The sequence below is a fragment of the Cibotium barometz genome, chromosome 37 (genome assembly GCF_041138505.1).
Source record: "Cibotium barometz isolate CiBa-2024 chromosome 37, ASM4113850v1, whole genome shotgun sequence".
Classification (NCBI taxonomy): domain Eukaryota; kingdom Viridiplantae; phylum Streptophyta; class Polypodiopsida; order Cyatheales; family Cibotiaceae; genus Cibotium; species Cibotium barometz.
The window spans coordinates 5,692,327-5,711,429 of record NC_141082.1 but is presented as its reverse complement, the minus strand read 5'-3'; the positions used below and the strand labels follow the sequence as shown (position 1 = coordinate 5,711,429).

Sequence of the window (19,103 nt, the reverse complement as noted above, 5' to 3'; positions counted from 1 at the left end):
TGGTGAATAGGGAAGGAGCCTATGCATTTGTCATACCCTTCGAAACAGAATAACAAAAAGGCAAGCAAGTTTTACCTGACTACACTGAAAAGCAAGCTATTTTCCTCTCTGCAAACTCCAGGAGGGAGTGGACCCCGGGAAGGAAGGGCCACGGGGGGAACTTGTGAGGGAGTTTCCACCCTCCTTTCGGCCTTTGGGGTTAAACAAGACCTAGATAAAGTCAAGTTAGAAAGCCATGTAATGGGTGACTACTCTGCACAGTTTGGAGAGCACAACTATGATCACTCCTCCTTGGCAGAAGCTTGACCCTATCTTTGAGCGCGGTAGAATGACTACTCTGCACGGTTTGGAGAGCACAACTATGATCACTCCTTGGCAGAAGCTTGACCCTATCTTTGAGCGCGGTAGAAGTCAAAGTCTCTGGAATTATTGCACGTAAATCTTTCCACGAACCTATGTAAATGGGGTTAAAAGCAGTGGATAGCCCAATCCTTATAGGTCATGGTCAATGGAAACCGATAACCGGCGACTGACAAACCGGAAAGACTGATATAGCTATTGATACCATTCTGAACTAGAAACCAATCAACGCATAGGGCACCTTCGATAGTGAAAGATTGTTTTGCGTGTATGTAGCGATTGGATAAAAACGTTCAACTGTGGCATAATTGGTTAAGATTCCCTCGGAAGCTGGTGCTCCGGAATATTTCATTATTGTTGTAGCCACGACTTCAGATTCTGCTCCCCTATAATTCCCGGCACTATATCCTGGTTGTGCTATGGGAGAGCCTTCTAGAGATCATGGAATGCACGCATTAATCATCTATGACGTTCCTAGTAGGTAATCAGTGGCATATTGATAAATGTCATTATCGCCACGTTGACCACCAGGTTGTGAGGTTTCCCTTGGAGATGTCTCCCATTCATATCTCTGTTCATCGGAAAGAGCCACCAAAAGGTTAGACTAGACTGGTGCAGGTAGCTTGATCGCTTCACTCGTCATTGAAACATAAGCTGGAGACGTTTTTGTTTATACTCTTATCAATGTCATTCGCATTACAAATGGATAAATCTCACTAGAAATCGAACCTTTCTATTGCGGAGTTTAGTTCATTACTAACGTAGGATGACTCATTACTTGCGTTGGGTATACCGCTTGGCTAAAAGCTAAGAAAGCACTTCGTGGCACCGTAAAATTGGAGCCGGCATAACATTGTGAAGTTCACTTCGTGGCACCGTAAAATTGGAGCTGGCATAACATTGTGAAGTTGCCGCTTCTGTGTAATCTGGGTCAGACCTTGATCTCGCTACTTAGTATTCGCCACATTGTGGCGCTAGGCTTACCGAGGTACCTAAAAAACCATAATATCCCTCGATCCCTATCGAATGATAGATTGTGGTCATCCCCGCGGTGGTCAATGGGTTCTCGAACTAGATTCCTTTGACACAGATCACTTAATATGAAAAGGAACTCCTTGACAAAATCAAACCACACATACTTGAGGGTATCAAGGAGTAAAAGGTATTGAGTGAAGAGGTATAGAAAAATCCGGCTACGTTTTGCTAAAGAATTGCCAGTTCTCTATCATCAATACCAACTGGTTTATTCTAGCTCAAGAGATGGGGAAGGAGACCCCCTCATGTAATTACTAAGGAGACTCTCCCTTCTGTGCGAGCTCCTGGTAGGGTGGGTGAGCGGATAATGGGAATCGAACGAGATGGATCACCCATAGGTGGTTTGCCTCCTATCACAGATATTTCACGGATAGGTCCTTAGCAACCTCCACCAGGTTGCTTCATGCGAGGTAGGACCAAGAAAAATACTCCTCGGCCATCAACCTGCAACCCTCTTCCGTCCATCTATTTACTGCATAAATTTCCGTGCTAGAAATTCCGATTCGGAAATTAGCCGAGCGAGATCAATCACGGGGTGGAGTAAATGGCCAACTCGTTAGGCTCATGACCTGAAGACTGCAGGTTCAAACCCTTACCCCTGCACGTAATGCTAACAGCAGTAAAAAAGCAAATGAAGATTATCGTATAATAATTCATGCTTAAGAATGGGAATCGTTCCCGTCCTGCAGTTCGGTAGGAAAGCAGTACAAAAGCAAACGAAGATTATCGTATAATAATCTATGCTTAAGAATGGGAAGTAACCTCACGAGGTGAACTGGAAACAATTGGTGAGAATAGCCTTTTCTGACGACGGAACAGGATCGTAACCAACTGCATACTTATCGGTCTAGATGCATACTTATCGGCACTGCCGAATGGCTTCTTGCATACTTATCTAGCATTGCAGGTGGTGGCTTAACCATCTTTAACACAGTGTAGATCATTTGGTTTGGAGTAACCCGCTCTAGTCTTTAGCGATTAGCGCGACTTATCTAGTCTTTCAGTACTCCGTCCGGATTGTACTACTTATCTAGCGATTAGCGCTGCTTATCTAGTAGGTGGGCTTGCACGTGGTGGCTAGTCCAAATCATTCATCTTATCTATTATCTAGTAGGTAAACCGGTTATCTATTATCTAGTAGGTAAAGTCAGAAGACGGCCTGGCCCGATGAAATTAGTGGGGGTTTCAGTTGGTAGCAAAAGCTAGACAACTGATAGCGGCAAATTGACGTGGCTGCAGTCATTTGACCTCCCCATGCTATCTGAGTGGATGCACCTCACCCTTCCACAAGGCCAAGGGGGACTGGACCAATGTGATCTCACCTTGACGTTAGCGGTCCGGCTTATGGAGAAGAGACCAAGGCCTTCTCTAACCAAGAGTCACACCTTCATGAAAATATTGCACCGCACTTGTGCCCATCAGTTGACCTTAAATTGGAGATGAGAAAAACGTGTATATTCTAATCTCAATCGAGAGAGAGAGAGCAGCTTGGAAAGGCCGTGCGACTTGAGGGACATAAGGCAATGGTTATGGCAGCCTAGAACTCAGGACTAACGTTGTACCTACCAGCACTTCTTCTTGGGGGGCCCAAGATCCCTCTCCCTCGGCGGGCAAGGTAAGTGTTTGCGGCGCCTACTCTGCCCGTAATCGAGGGAAGTGCTGTTAGGCACTAACTCTTTAAGACATTCAAAAAGAGAAAACTAGAAGAAATGGCGAGAGGAATGGCCGAAATGAGATTCCGTAGTTTCTCCTGCGAAATCGCCTTCGAGGCTAACTTCCAGGGGCAGACGTCACTCCGCCGGAGAGAGAGGGCCCCGGGGAAGCGCGCTTCTTTGGGTATCCCTTTCAAATGAAAGTAGAGAAGCGTTGTGCCTCCCTTATAAGCAAGTGTTCGGGGGGACCCAGCTGCCAGGGCATTGCCATCCTAGTCTGGCGGGAGGCTCCTACCTCGCCATGCGTTCCCTTCGGGAGGGTTAGAAGCTAACAGAACAATGCAAGAAGTGTATAATGCAACATAGAACCTGCTAGGAGTGGCAAGACTACTGATCAACGCAAGTGAACTGTGTGCGACGATGCTTCATAGAGACGCACCATAAAGCTATTGTATTATTACAAGCCAATAGGCAATCTGTTGGCAAAGAATGAACCGGAATGTGATTTGGGACACGATGGGCCTCTACATACCCTAATCGGCATATGATCACCGGAGTAGAGCACAAGATCGCTTTCCCTTGTAATAAAGTCAACATGTCGACAAGGTAAACCCAATGGGCTCCCCTTGGGAGGTCTGGTCGTCGTGAGATCAGATACCGTCTAGTGGTGGGCAGAAGACAGTACGAAAAGCCACCGGCTTGCTTTACCAGGTAGGGTGAAATAGGCGGCATAGGTAGATAGATACATATCTATTCAATGAATCGCCAACCTAACCTTTTGAGTTGGGGGCCCGGTGCTAACTTGTATCATGAGTGACGAAACCCGAAAAGACCACTCATACGATCACGCTTTCGTGCTTCGGGTGAATAATTGCGAGCAGTAACGCCACGAAGGTTGTGCGAGGGCCGGAGGCCGGGCCCACTAGGGACCGGAAAAGGGGGCCGTAAGGCCATTTCTCCTCCGCTAGTTTCATGCCTGAAACCGAGGAAACTGAGTTGCGCCTTATTCCCAAGCGCGTGGCACTTATCTCGTCTAGCCCCCCCTAATTGGAGCAGGGAACGCAAGAACGAAAAGCTTTGGGCCAGCAAGGGGCCTAGACTTCCCATTCGTCATTATTCCCAAGCGCGTGGCGCTTATCTCGTCTAGCCCCCCCTAATTGGAGCAGGGAACGCAGGAACGAAAAGCTTTGGGCCAGCAAGGGGCCTAGACTTCCCATTCGTCATTTGAGCCGTATGCGAGGAAACTTGCACATGCAGTTCCATCAAGGGAAAGCTCTTCCGGGCTTCCCTATCTGAATAACCAAGATCGGATATAGCTAGTTTTCCATGAAATCTATTGAAGTAGAGCATATAATGTTCATGGCTTGTGGTAGAGCACTCAATGGGCTAGGGTAGCACAAAGCTTGAACGAACCCAAGGAAACTCCGAATACGGGCCATGGGTTTGTACAGACAGACTTCAGGTGCTAGATCCAAAATCGAGAGGGAAACAGCCCAGATCGTACGCTAAGGTCCTTAAGCAATCACTTAGTGGAAAAGGAAGTGATCGAGCGATGACAACCAGGGGGTGGGCTTGGAAGCAGCCATAAGTGTAATAGCGCACTGGTCTAGCTTTATGGCACTGAAAATGTCTCGTCGCTCAAGTGGTTCATTGAAGTGACGAGACCTTGAAAGAAGATTTTTCAGTAGCGGAACGTTCTGTCAATCAAGGAAGGTTGTTGGTGGATAGGATGACAAATCTCGATTATGGCTGCCCTTACCTATGGGGTTTGCGATATGGCGTACGACCGTAAACGAGTACGTCGACTGGGTCCCAGCCTAGTAAACTTGCTACCATACCGCCTAGCCAATTTAAATGGGCACTTCGAGCCCGCTCGCCCTTCAGAGCTGCTGCTGATCACTTCTTGTCGCTCTTTACTTGTATGACAACTGCATGGACGATACTTAACCCCGAGCACGCTAAGGGCCTGCCTAAGCCTCCCTCTTGCCGGGGTTTCATGGTAGATCTCAAGTGCCTTTGGTCGTTTTCCCTGGGCTACGAAGACCGATGATTCTTAAGTGTTTTGCTTGGCAAAGGCGCAGAGAATCGATATTCGGGAGCTTTCTTTTCTAACTCAAGAAGCGGCTTTAGGCATCTTTACATCTCGCCACATCATCTTTTCTGTGTTTCCGAAATCTCTGATAGCGGTATTAATAGATACCGATAGCTTCCTTGTACTATGGGCAACTTGGTCGTAGCTCCTCGGGTTTGTTTGGAGTTGTTTCATTACCCACTTGCCGCTTGAGTTAATTAACCAAGGTAAATGTTGCGAGTTTCACGGTGATATGACAAGGCTACCATGCTCCTGGACCCATTGCAGGGCCAGACTCTCAGTCCGAATTCGAGCCCATCGTGTTGCCGGACTACATCGAGAGTCCTCGGCTTTGAACCCTGGTTGATAGCCATTCCAGGTTCCTTATCTCTCATATCGTTTGAATCGTAAATATCGTTTTGTGCCCCTCACCATGTCTACCTAAATCTACCTCCCAAGCACCGTCTCTGAGATCCTGTGCCCACTATGTACTTGCTTCCAAGTGGGTAGGTTTGATCTCTACGTGCCTAATATCCACCCAGCATACAGGTCCCTTGATTAGGAGAGCCAGGCTTTTTCCACTAATGCTAATTAAAGGAGTTACTTTCTGCCCCCCTCACTCCGGACCCTTTTGCTTAAACCAATCCGTGTCCATTAAACATGTTTCGCGTCCGCATCCATAAAGTAAAGTTCCTATTAGCGAGATTCGGCAAGTTCTACCGGGTGGGCATCCACTACTGGCTTTGACCCCAATGCATCTTACCTAACGAAGGTGTAATTAGTTCTTCCGGAAGCCCCACCAATCAAAGGGAAAGGGGAAGAGACCGAAGAGCCAAAATCCAATATCAAAGGGAAAGGGGCTGACAAGTTCGCCGAATCCCCATATCGAAGGGAAAGGGGCTAACAAGTTCGCCGAATCCCCGTATCGAAGGGAAAGGGGCTAACAAGAAGTCCCAAATCAAAGGGCAGAGACATGTACATAGAGGCACAAGTCCCAACGGAAAGCCAAGTCCACAATATCACATGAGTGGCATCAATCCCCGGCATATGCATGTGCCATGGATACCAGTCCCATGTACATAGATGATGAGAAAGCATGGGTGGACCAATTGAGTGGCCAAATGGTAACAGCTCGTGCCTGACATGTCTTGGGCTGGGGCTCACAAAGGGATCACGGCATACAACAAAATATCCTAAAAAGGTACTATTTCTGGACATGTTCTAACTTCTGGCACTGTTGATGAGCTAGTTTGTTACCGTGTACCACAGTGCATGGGTGCACGTGACAATTGTGGTCAACCTTGTTCTATTGGCCACCATGTAGTACATTGCATCCTGTGGGGCTTTCTCTTTCTCGTGCATCACACAGGTCCAAAATCTTTTCTATGTGTGGTTTCTAGGTGGGAAACCCTCCCTCCAGCTTACGTCCAATTGATGCTTTTCACTGGATACCAAAAGGCATCACAGCTCTTCCTTGGATGTCAATTCGGCATCGACGTCATCCCCGAGTAGCACATAGCCCCCTTCCTCTTGAGCTTTCAAAGGAAGCTGCTTTACTGGGGTTTGGCTTATTGTATCTCGGAAACCTTGTTGTTGTGGTCAACCCGGTTCTGTAGGTCACCATGTCGTACATTGCATCATGCTAGGATTTCTCTTGTTCATGCATTAGGCAGGTCCAAAGGCTCATCTTATGGTCTGGCACTGATGGCCGAGAAGCGAGGGCTAAGTTGGCTTAGCGAGTTATTGTTCAGTGGGGGGGGGGGGGGGGGGGTGGGTGTCGTGGAGGGGTTTGTTGGGTTGGCATCATCGATCCCACAGTCAAGTGCATAGTCCTCCTAGGCAAGCTAATAGTCCAGTGCCTCCAGTCAGGAGGAGAACGGGGGAAAGATTTTCTCTTCGTCCACATCCTAGACCGCACCCCTCTAGTGAGGTTTTGCATCCAGGAGGACCCTCCCCCTCTGGCTTTTGTGGTTTTGGACCAAGGTTGACTGCGACCTTAGGATAGTGGGTTTCCAGGATCGCAGATGGCACACATCGATCGGGCATCCATCACTGTGCAACGGATGCAACACCCTTGTGGAGACTGAATGACATTGCCTTTGGGTGCCCAGCTAGTCTGGTGGAGGATTCTCAAGTTCTTCACATCAAAGTCGAGCACTCTTCGCTTCCTTACCTGGGGCATGGTTGCTTGGGCTATATGGAGGTGGGCGTGGCTCTACTATATGAGGAGGATGGCACAAGTCTCGCCTTATAGATCTCACATTTTCGGATCTGAGTCATTCCAACTTCTTCAGTCCCGTTTATCCAAGTGGACCCCAGAGACTAGAGTGCGCCAAAGGTGGGAGCTCATCAAAAACATCTCCACCTGACATATCTGGCAGCAGGCTAGATGGAAAGAGGCCATATCTGCATAAAAGCCCAGCTAGTCTGGTGGAGGATTCTCAAGCTCTTCACATCAAAGCTGAGCACCCTTTTCTTCCTTACCTGGGGCGTGGTTGTGGAGGTGGGTGTGACTCTACTATCTGAGGAGGACAGCACAAGTCTCGCCTTATAGATCTCACATTTTCGGATCTGAGTCATTCCAACTTCAGGCCCATTTATCCAAGTGGACCCCAGAGACTAGAGTGTGCCAGAGGTGGGAGCTCATCAGCAACATCTCCACCTGACATATCTGGCAGCAGGCTAGATGGAAAGAGGCCATTGACCACACCAACGGCGGAGATCATCCACTCTATGTGGATGGACATCATCCACACCTTGCAAGGGCGTTGGGAGCACCTTAAAGGTTCACACAAGATTTGGCCCTAGTCAAAGGTCCCCCATAAATGTTGGGGTAAAGGCGTTATGCCCACCCTTATAGTGTGTACAAGCCCATAAGTTATAGTACATAGTACACTTAGTACTTTTAATGTACTAAGTGCACTATGTGTACTAGTGCAATATACATGTGTGATAGGGGAGTCACACACTCATACTTGATGAGTTGACTTATCCCCACAACTCTCTCTCTCTCTCTCCCTTGTGCTTCTCTGTGTATGTCTCCCATGAATGAACTCTAACCCTAATTCTGTTTTCTCCCCATCAACTGGTATCAGAGCTGGTGGTGCCTCTGCTTGTTCGTCTGCTCTTGCTAGGAGCTATCGCTAAGCACTAAAGGGCAAGGAGCCTCGTCAACATTGACGCAAGGGGTGCTGCCTGCCAACGCCTTGTAGCGCTGGATCCGTGGAACGAAGGCTGACGGGCGTTGAGCCATAGGCGATTGCAGCTGGGAGCGATGGCGTAAACACACGCAAGGCAGCAATCAGGCGAAACGTAAGCGAAGGCAACTGGGCGTTAGTCGTCGGCTGGTACACGTAGGCGTGAGCGTTGGGCGAAGACGCTGGCTATTGCAGTCGGCTTCAATCATCACGCAACCGTGACATCGTGAACAGCGCCTGGCCATTAGCGAAGGGGGCGCCCGTCAACAGCACATTCACGGGCAGCGCACCTGCTTCACTGCCACAACTGGGCTGCCATGCAGCCAGCACAGCCAGAGCAGCAGCGCCCACAGCAGCAGCACTAGGCGTAGCCAGCGCCTGCAAAGCAACGTGCCTACAGCCGCCAGGTGTTGAGCGTGGAGGGCTGGTCGTGGGAGTCAGCCAGGTGCAGCCACCCTGCCCAGCAGAGCTGGTCTCTCTCAACAAAGCAGCACACGAATTCTGCAGCACGCCTGAAGAGCCCTCCAATAGCATCAATCTTTCTGCAGCAGCACCAAATTCATCAACCCGCCTGCAAATCAGAGTAAATCAGAAAATTACAAGGTATTCTGCTTCAATTTTTTTTTGGGATTTGCAATTGAGCAAGTACAGTAATCAATTGAGCAGGTACAGGTGCCCAATTGCTCAATTTTTCAGCAAAATTGGCAAAATTGGGTGACATTGGTCACAATCAGGATCAATTTGCAAGAAATTGTTCACAATCAGGATCAATTTGCAGGAAATTGGATGTCGAAATTTGGGGCTTTTGATGTAATTGTGCAATTAAGCACTCATACATGCTGTATGATGTGAAAAATCGCACATTTGGGCAAAATTGCAGCAAATTGCAGCAGATTGCAGTGCAAATCAAGGGGCTTTTGTGCCGATTTGGTTGATTTGCATGCAGGCAATCAATTTGATGCTGTGGATAATGTGTTGATGCCTTACAAGCACTCAATGTGCCTGTAATTCAAGGGGCTTTCATGTATTTGATGTATATGTGGCCAGGGGGAAGCATCGTGAACACTCTGGATGCCTTCATGTGCGTCAATGTACCATGTATGATCAGAAATTGATCTTAAATCAAGGGGCTTTTCAAGTTGGTATGCTTGTTGAGCTTGGCAAAGCAGCAGGCAAGACATTTATGCCTTGAATCCTCAAAAATCAGCTTGCAGTCAAGGGGCTTTTGCCCAATTTCTGTTCGGGACTGTTTTATGCAGTGTACAGGACTGTAAAAGTCTGATTTTCACTCATTTGGACAGCCAGGAGAGCATTTATTGCTATTGTACCTGTTGGTACAGATTTGGCACAGCTTTGTGCATGTTTTGGCATGGCTGTACACTGTTTTGAGTGACCAAAAGGTTCAATTTCAGCTGCTGAAATTGCCGGGACAGGTTTGGTACATCATTGGTGAGCACTTGGTACTGCTGTACAGTACTTTGGAAGGGCAAAAGAGCACATTTAAGGTGCTGTCCAAAATCTGCAGCAACCAGATTTTGGTGTTTTCATCACAAAAAGTGGGAGAAAAGTTGCATTCTTGCTTCCGCAGTGGGAGATAAAGCTTGGGAGAACAACTGTGAGCACTTTGTGTGCTTTTGGTGCAGTGTTTGCACATTTTGCAGGGAGTCAGGCATTGACAGGTTGCATTTTGCTATGGCAACCACAGGTGAGAGCTCTTCATTGCTTCACATCAAGAAGCTTGAAGGCTCGCATAACTATGATATTTGTCAAACCCAGTGCTACAATGTGTTGCTCCAGAAAAAGCAGCACAAGCCTATCAAAGAAAGGGGTGTAATGCCCGCTTCTCTTACTGCTGAAGAGTGGGAAGATATGGATGAGCTGGCAAGATCTACTATCATGTTGTCTGTGTCAGACTCATTACTTTTCAGCATTCGTGAAGAGAAGACAGCTTGGGGAATGTGGCAGAGATTGCAGGACTTGTATGCCCAACAAAGTGCCTCAAGCAAAGTGTATTGGTTGAAGAAACTCATAGGCCTTCAGATGAAGGAAGGGGCTTCTATGACAGCCCATCTAAATGAGTTTAATGGTATTGTCAGCCAGGTCATCAATCAAAAGTTGGCAATGGACGATGAGTTCAAAGCCACTTTTTTGTTATGCACTTTGCTAGAGAGTTGGGACACATTTAGGACAGCCACTAGCAATTCGAATGCTATGCTGTCATATGCAGATGTTGAGGGTGCTCTTCTTCAAGAAGAGATGAACAGGAAAAACAACTCTGTTGGAAAGTCCAATGCAATGAATGCACGTGGGAGATCCCAACAAAGGGGTAAAAGCCAAGAACGGGGAAGGAGCAAGTCTCGCTCCAAAAAGGATTTGGAATGCCATTATTGTGGCAAGAAGGGACACATTAAAAAGCAATGCTACAAATGGAAAAATGATCAAAAGGAAAAGGGAAAAGGCAAAGACAAAGAGAAAGATGAAGCCAAAGATGTAAAGCCAAAGGGCAAAAGTGGAGTCAAGATTGAAGAAATCAATGTGTCACATGTAGGTGGCAGTGAGGATGAGGTCCTCTTTACATCTTCACTTGATGCCCATTCACTTCTTACAGGTGGTCATGGTATGCACTCATGGATCATTGATTCAGGTGCCTCCTTTCATGTCACAGGTTGCAGAGACTTGTTTGTCAGGTATACTGCTGGCAATGAAGGAGTGGTTTATTTGGGTGATAACCATGCATGCAAAATTCTTGGCAGAGGTGATGTGAGGCTTGTATTTTCAGATGGCTCACAGCTTATGCTCCATGATGTCAGGCATGTGCCTGAGATCAAGAAGAATCTGCTTTCTACTGGACAGCTTGATGATGCTGATTATGTTACCACATTTGGTAGTGGAAAGTGGAAGATTAGTAAGGGCTCACTGGTTGTTGCCAGAGGCTCTAAGGTGGACACTCTTTATTTCATGCTTGCAGGTGTTTGTCACCATGCTAATGTAAATGCAACCGAGCTGCCGGAAATCTCTATGTGGCATAGCCGGTTGGGACACATGAGTGTCAAAGGAATGGAGCAATTGTCTCGTTTTGGTTACTTGCCTTCTCTAAAGTTTTCAAGTTTTCAGTTTTGTGAGCATTGTATATATGGTAGGCAACTACAGTGCCCCCACAAGAAAGCTCTTGGACAGAAAGATGCTCAGTTAGAGCTTGTGCATACAGATGTATGTGAGATGCCTCAGCTTTCTTTGGGAGGGGCAAAATATTTTGTGTCTTTTATTGATGATGCCACACGCAAGGTGTGGGTCTATCCTCTTCGTTTGAAGAGTGATACATTCTCAGTGTTTGAGAAGTTTGTTGCTCTTGTTGAGAATCAAACTGGCAAAACACTGAAGGCTTTGCGTTCCGACAATGGTGGAGAGTATATGTCCAAACAGTTTCAGGACTTTTGTGATGCTAAAGGCATCAAGAGGGAGCTCTCTACTCCTTATGATCCTCTACAAAACGGGACAGCAGAGAGGATGAACAGGACCATTCAGGAGAAGGTCCGTTCTATGTTGTCACATGCTGCATTACCTCATGGTTTTTGGGCTGAAACTGTTATGACAGCCGTTCACCTTATAAATAGGTCACCTAACACGAGGCTTGGTGGGAAAGTGCCAGAAGAAGTATGGACAGGGAAGCCTCCGTCATACAAGCACTTGAGAGTGTTTGGTTGCGTTGCGTACGTGCACATACGCAGGGAAATGCGCACCAAACTTGATCCTAAGTCTCACAAATGCATATTCCTAGGATATGGTGACAGAGGTGAAATGGGGTATAGACTTTGGGATCCCATGAATAGAAAGATCATACGCAGCAATGATGTCATTTTTGATGAAACATGCATGTATAAGGAGCCTGCAAGGCAACAGGAGCCTGGCAGAGTCATCTTTGATGATGATGGACATCATGGACAACAACAAAGGGCTGTAAATCAGCCATTACAGCAGGAAAACCAGTCCTTAAATGGTGCTGAAAATGGTCCAAATGGACAGCCAGAGATGGCAGAAGATATCCCTATAGATATACCACAGTTAGAGGAGATACCGGGCATTATATTTCAGCCTTATGGCATGGAACAGGAGCCACCAATAGGTGATATGCAGGCTGGACAGCAACCTGCAAATGATGGTCATTGGGTACGGAGGTCCACTAGACCCTCCAGAGCCCCTGACAGGTTTGTTCCAGGGGTTGACTACTTGATGCTCACTGACTGTGGGGAGCCCTCATGTTATAAGGAGGCTTTACAGAGGGCAGACAAGGCTCTTTGGGAGCGTGCCATGAAGTCAGAGATGGATTCTCTGCATAAAAATGAAACATGGAAGTTGGTGCATTTGCCTGCAGGCAAGAAGGTTTTGCCATGCAAGTGGGTATACAGGCTCAAAGTTGCACCAGATGCAAAGCCAAGATACAAAGCCAGGTTAGTGGCTAAGGGCTTCAAGCAGGAATATGGTGTGGACTTTGAGGAGATCTTCTCTCCAGTGGTCAAAATGACCACACTTAGAGCTGTGTTGGCTTTGGTTGCGCATGATGATCTGGACTTGATTCAGATGGATGTGAAGACTGCTTTTCTTCACGGTGATCTCCATGAGGAGATATATATGCAGCAGCCAGAGGGTTATGCAGTAAGTGGAAAGGAGAAGCTTGTATGTAAGCTGAAAAAGAGTCTTTATGGGCTCAAACAGGCACCAAGAGAATGGTATCATAAATTTGATACATTCATGAAATCACAGAAATTCAGGAGAAGTGACATAGATCACTGCTTGTACACCAAGAAAGCTTTGGATGGCAGTCTATTGATTCTCATTTTGTATGTTGATGATATGTTGATTGCTGGGAAATCTCGTAAAGAGATGGATGCCTTGAAGAAGAGGCTGCATGAAACCTTTGATATGAAGGATTTGGGTGATGCAAATCACATCTTGGGTATGCGGATACTTCGGGACAGAAATCAGCATGTGTTGTATTTGTCTCAGAAGGAATACATTGGCAAAGTCTTGCAGAGGTTTAATATGGACGGGGGGAAGAAGACTAGTACTCCTTTGCCTCCATATGTGAAACTCAGTGCTATGGACAGCCCACAGTCAGATAGAGACAGGGCTGATATGGCCAAGATTCCGTATGCTTCAGCTTGTGGCAGTCTCATGTATGCCATGGTTGCTACTAGGCCGGACATTGCATTTGCAGTGGGAGTGGTTTCTAGATACATGGCCAACCCTGGCAAGAAGCATTGGGAAGCAGTGAAAGGTGTCATGAGATACCTGAAGGGCACACAGGATTTGTGCATTTGCTTTGCCAAACAGGATGCATTAGTGCATGGTTACACGGATTCGGATTATGCCGGTCATCCAGATAACCGGAAGTCTACTGCCGGTTATGTATTTACATTCACAGGAGGTGCTGTGTCATGGATATCCAGGATGCACAAGTGCACTGCCTTATCTACTACAGAGGCCGAGTATATTGCAGCCACAGAGGCTTGCAAGGAGGCATTATGGCTATCTCGGTTAGTGGTTGATTTGGGCTATACAGGGGATATTCCATTGTTGCATTGTGATAGTCAGAGTGCCATCCAGTTGGCAAAGAACCCGTCTTTCATGCAAAGACGAAGCATGTGGATGTGAAGTATCACTTCATCAGAGGTGTGATAGAGAACAAGCAAATTCAGCTTGTTAAGATTCATACGGATGACAACCCGGCTGATCTGTTGACGAAGAGTTTGCCTTCGGAGCGGTTTGCTCATTGCAGACACTTGATGGGCATTGGATGAGGCCAGTTTCAGCCTTGATATGGCCTTGTATATTATCATGTACATGCTGATTTTTCTTTTCCTTTACTTAAGGGCACTTTGCCTTTAAGTGGGAAGTTGTTGGGGTAAAGGCGTTATGCCCACCCTTATAGTGTGTACAAGCCCATAAGTTATAGTACATAGTACACTTAGTACTTTTAATGTACTAAGTGCACTATGTGTACTAGTGCAATATACATGTGTGATAGGGGAGTCACACACTCATACTTGATGAGTTGACTTATCCCCACAACTCTCTCTCTCTCTCTCCCTTGTGCTTCTCTGTGTATGTCTCCCATGAATGAACTCTAACCCTAATTCTGTTTTCTCCCCATCAATAAATACACACCGTTGGGTCCTCTCACCAGCTTGGCTCAACCCATGAACCCAGTCTTCCTTCGGTAGCTTGCCTCAGAACAACATTCACACTTACAGCTTGCAAGCAATGGTTTTTATCCTCATGCCTCCTTAGTTCTAGTTCTCCTTCTCGGATAGCTTGTCCTTGAACACTTCGCTTTTTGGGGTTGTGACTAGTGCACAAAAATAATAAAAGAAATTTGCACATATAATTGTGTTCCAAGCCTCATTTTAAAGCCTTTTCTTCTAATGAAATTTAATGAAAAGGAATGTTCCATCATTTTGAACAATTGGTGGGCTTTTGACAAAACACTTAAACAATATGACCCTCTTTTCGGTGTGGGATAGACTAAGCTTTTTGTGCCACTTCGGTGGATGCTATATTGGTACCTTTACTTCGATCTCGCAACTAATGGGTGCCTTTACTATCTAGGTATCGTCTGTCATCTCTGAATGAAGCAGTCCTTTTTAACAGCAGACAAATAAAGGGTTGAAATGTCAATGTAATGGCTAAAACAGTGAGGGTGTTGTAATCACCATGGACAAAAGATGCACTACCATGCATGGCAGAAAGGTATTGAATTATAGTTAGTGATTGCAGAGAGATGGTTCAGGGATCTTCAATCAAGCCAACTGTAAGCTTACCATAGAGCAAATGTTGCATGGTGGCCTTGCCTTCACATTATTTAGAAACATCTATTGATATTGAATGTGATTTGCCTATGCACAATACTATGTATGGTAAAGAAAGATGGATGGTTTGGGAATGTCAATATTCTAGTTGTTTTTTTGTTTGGAGTGAAGCCTTGTTTTTCTACCATTACACGATCTAGTGTTTCATGTTCTTAATAAATGCATGTGTCGATTGCAGTGGTGCTCTAAGTTTTGGCAATGTTAATATGCAAAATATTCTGGATACTTTTATGGTTGTGGTATGTGGTGTGGAATGTATCAGAAATTCCTAACATCTTCAAATTGACATAGGCTTCTTTGATATTTTTAAGTATTTTCTTTCTTGAGAGGGTTAAAAATTCACATTGTCGGTAGATGGGAGTTTTTGTCGATGGTATGCACTCATCCTTTTTTATTCACACTTGTAGGTAGTGATGGTGCTGCTTCCTGCTCTTATCGGATCTGGCATGCTTCAGTTTGCTACGTTTACGGATTTGTACTTTGCATCGTTTATTCCAGGAGCGGCTGCAGGGCTTGGCTGTGAGTATCTGGCATTCAAATGGGCAAGGGAATTTTGTATCAACATGCTAAGGATTTTCTTTACCAATATCACCATAAGAACTGCATCAAGATTAGCTGCATGATGTCTTCCTGGCTTGTCCATGGAAACCCACTTATTCTCAATATATGTCTGATGACCAACAGATCCATTGTCTCAAATGCTCCTTTTTTAAGCAATTACTTATATTGGCTGGAACTTGGTACTAACTTATTGATGGTAAGCCGGAGTATCGACAAGCCAAGATGGAAACTTTTGAACACAGACTCACCTCTCAACCTTGTAGCCTAGAGGCCTAGCCTTTACTATACCTTACCCTTGGCTGACCATGAGGATCCTGGGCTTGCCAAACCATAGACTGTTATGCTAAATTGAGAAAAATAGACTTGGCTTGGATAACCCTAGGATTTCTTTTAGTAGTGCTGTGCTTCGTGCCTCTCTCCTTTGTCACCGTTTCTCTCCCATAAGAGTGTTCTTTGATTTGTTATCATTCTTCTCCCATAAGAGCGTTCTTGATTTGAAGCCTCAATTATTGATTTCACCTCCTTGGAACAAAATTAAGAGACTGCTTGCTCCACATTTCAGTATATATATTATCTATTGACTCACATTTCTTGTGTCAGCTGCATCAACCTTTGCCTTCTTTTATTTTGAGGAATTCAAATATTATCCTGTGCAATAAGTAGCATTTCATAGCAGTTCACACCGTAGAGAGAAATTCAAGTAATAAGATGTGAATGGAAAGTGATAAGATGTAAATGGGATGCGATAGGATGTGATAAGATGTCAATATGTGGAAGATAACTTTTTCCACTCATCAGAGCGACTGTGTCCTTTGTTTGCATGGTGGGGCGAGGCAAAAGCGATGGGTTCTCCTTTGTTCAGGACGTGAAAGCCTTAGCTACTTGGACACACTACTTTTGCATACCATGGAAAAGGTGTCAGGTCCTCCTTAGTTACTGAGTTTGAAAGCCCCTGCCAGCTGGAACACTAGTTTTACACCATGTCTTGTGCCCACATCTGAACCCCCACCAGGTTTCTGGACATATAAAAACTCTTTGGTCTACTTATCCAGGTATGAGTAGACTATTACTGCTAAGTGAATGTATTTTTCTGTGCAGATGCATATCTTCTGGTCATGGCACCTCTGGGCATCCTTTCAAGTTCAATTTTGTTGCCAATGTTATCTTTGTTTGCCAGACTTACAGAGGTATGAAACAAGTGCTTTTAATCCAAAGTAAACCCTGAAGGAGCTATATTTTCTCACCCAAGCAGTAACTATCATGACTTATTTTTGCATCCTCGTCAGCCCCCGGATTGGACAGAATTGAAAGTAAGAGTCGGTGAAGGGCTCCTCTTGATACTGGTATGTAAAATTCAGTGAAGAACCTTGTATTCATATCATTTTTTGGCCTTGGTCTTATCTATGATTAACATAATTCATGTAAAATTTTGATCTGGCTACAGGCAGCAACTCTACCTATGACAGCAATCATGCTCTCTTTGTCAAGGCCAATAGTAGAAATTGCATTGCAGCGCCTTGCCTTTGATGCATCAGCATCCGCGTTAGTCTCTTCTTTGGTGGTATATTGTAAGAATCTCCCCAATATTCTGTTCTTTTTTCGCTTCCATCCCCACTCTTCATAGATGTACATGATTACAGAACTGGGGAATCATATTTATGTCATAAAACATCATGATCATGTTTCAGATGTTGCTGGTTCATCTGTTTACGTAGCTCGAGACCTCCTTACACAACTTTTCTATGCTCTTGGTGATGGGCACATACCATTTTACATAAGCATCGGCGCTATTCTTACAAATGCTCTGCTGGATTGGTTTCTAGTGCGAGTGGCTGCATTTGGTCCTGAAGGTTTGGTAGGTGAAAGTCTCTCAAAACCGAAGGCTTCCCTTTTCAGTCCTCCTATCCTTTTGAATGTTTTCATAGAACTCTGGATGGTTTTAACCATGGTGGACTGTTATATGGGAATTGGGCTGATCATATAAGCATACAACATAGAACTCTGGATGTTACCATGGTGGACTGTTATACGCTTCATTATGGCTGAGTCTACCCTGCATCTCCGCAAATTTGACAGAAACTCAGTATACAGACCTTTGTATGAATGTATGCTCTTTTGTGTGTGCGCATGTGGGGGTGTGTGTGGGAGCAGATATTGATACCAAGTTCTACACCCACTATTGGGCACTAATGAGGTTAGTGGGGATGTCGTAGTATCTAGAACATACTATGCATGATGGAGTTGATGGTTTATTGTCTTGTGGATGACTAACATGAGGTTATAAATTGCACTTTCTTATAGGGTGAATTTGGGCATGTTCCTCGATTCATCTAGGTATATATATATATACAGGTTGTCAAATTAACTTAATTTGTCATTTTCAGGTCCTTGCAACCACGCTTGTCAATGCAGTCTCTGCTGTGGCTTTGTTGATGCTTCTTTCAAGGAAGCTCCATGGTAATTATTAGAATGGCTCTTTTGCATGGATTGAAGTAACTTGTCAAGAAACATGAGGTTACAGATGCTTAAGAGCTAATTGCAGGGTTCTATACAGTCTGGTTTGTAACAAGTAGAAGGTTTTTATTTGTTAAATTTAATGGTTTGTTTTGATCACCAGGCTTACCTCTTAAACAGTGGATGTACTCCTTTTCGATCATGGTTGGAGCTTCAATCCTCTCAGGAGTTGTAACACGATTTTCATACAAGTGGTGGACTGGTGTCTTGTCAAACATAAGGTAATCAAAACACAAATAACACGAGTGTTATCCTGTGGGCTGACTCTGATTACGAGGCTGAAACTGAGAGAAGACTTCAAAATGTAAACCCAGGTAGACAATGGGTAGTATTATGTATATTTGGGAGTCACCTTTTCACCATGCACCCAGTGACCGAGGCTCGGCTAACAAGAGGGTATGCGTCTTTGGCTCCATTGCAGCAACAGTGCTTCCAGGCTTACTTTCAGGAGCCTAGCCTTAAGGGGTGGCTTTTTGACACACTTGTGACACTTGTTGTGATGTATGGGGCCTCCTTTTGGGAACCAGACCTCAGGGAGGATGATTGGAGGAGGATAGAGAGTTTGCAGGTCATGAAGTTTTCACCAAAGATTCGGAATAAGCCTTCAGTGCCCCTCCATTATTCTTGAAGAGTTTGGAGCAGCCCCCTTGGTAGCTGATGCCCTCTTCTAGACAGTGACGTTCATATACTGCATCTATGCCTTGGACAAAGACACGCTTCCTCAGCTGGCACTGGAGTGGTCTAGCCAACTAACTGGGACATGACATGTTAGGGTTTGGTATGCCAAGGTTACACAATGGTTCCTCTCATATGGGCTTCATATGGATCACTTGTGCCTATTCCACTA

General features: G+C 45.4%; 1 protein-coding gene across 9 annotated transcripts in view; it reads left to right on the top strand.

Annotated features, from left to right (window-relative positions):
* The window catches only part of LOC147616858 (uncharacterized), a 146,347-nt gene that overhangs the window by 112,344 nt on the left and 14,900 nt on the right, over nt 1-19,103 (top strand). For 7 of the 9 annotated variants that reach the window (XR_015262341.1, XM_086776501.1, XM_086776499.1 and 4 more), the window contains 7 exons: nt 15,589-15,700; nt 16,841-16,929; nt 17,029-17,085; nt 17,187-17,310; nt 17,431-17,597; nt 18,127-18,199; nt 18,360-18,477. Coding sequence is in view for 6 of the 9 variants with exons in the window: in XM_086776501.1 (XP_086632627.1) it covers nt 15,589-15,700; nt 16,841-16,929; nt 17,029-17,085; nt 17,187-17,310; nt 17,431-17,597; nt 18,127-18,199; nt 18,360-18,477 (740 nt within the window). In the remaining 3 variants the exon portion in view is untranslated. Of the gene's footprint in view, nt 1-15,588; nt 15,701-16,840; nt 16,930-17,028; nt 17,086-17,186; nt 17,311-17,430; nt 17,602-18,126; nt 18,200-18,359; nt 18,478-19,103 lie in introns of all 9 variants that reach the window. The other 2 variants (XR_015262342.1, XR_015262343.1) reach the window with 1 other exon arrangement.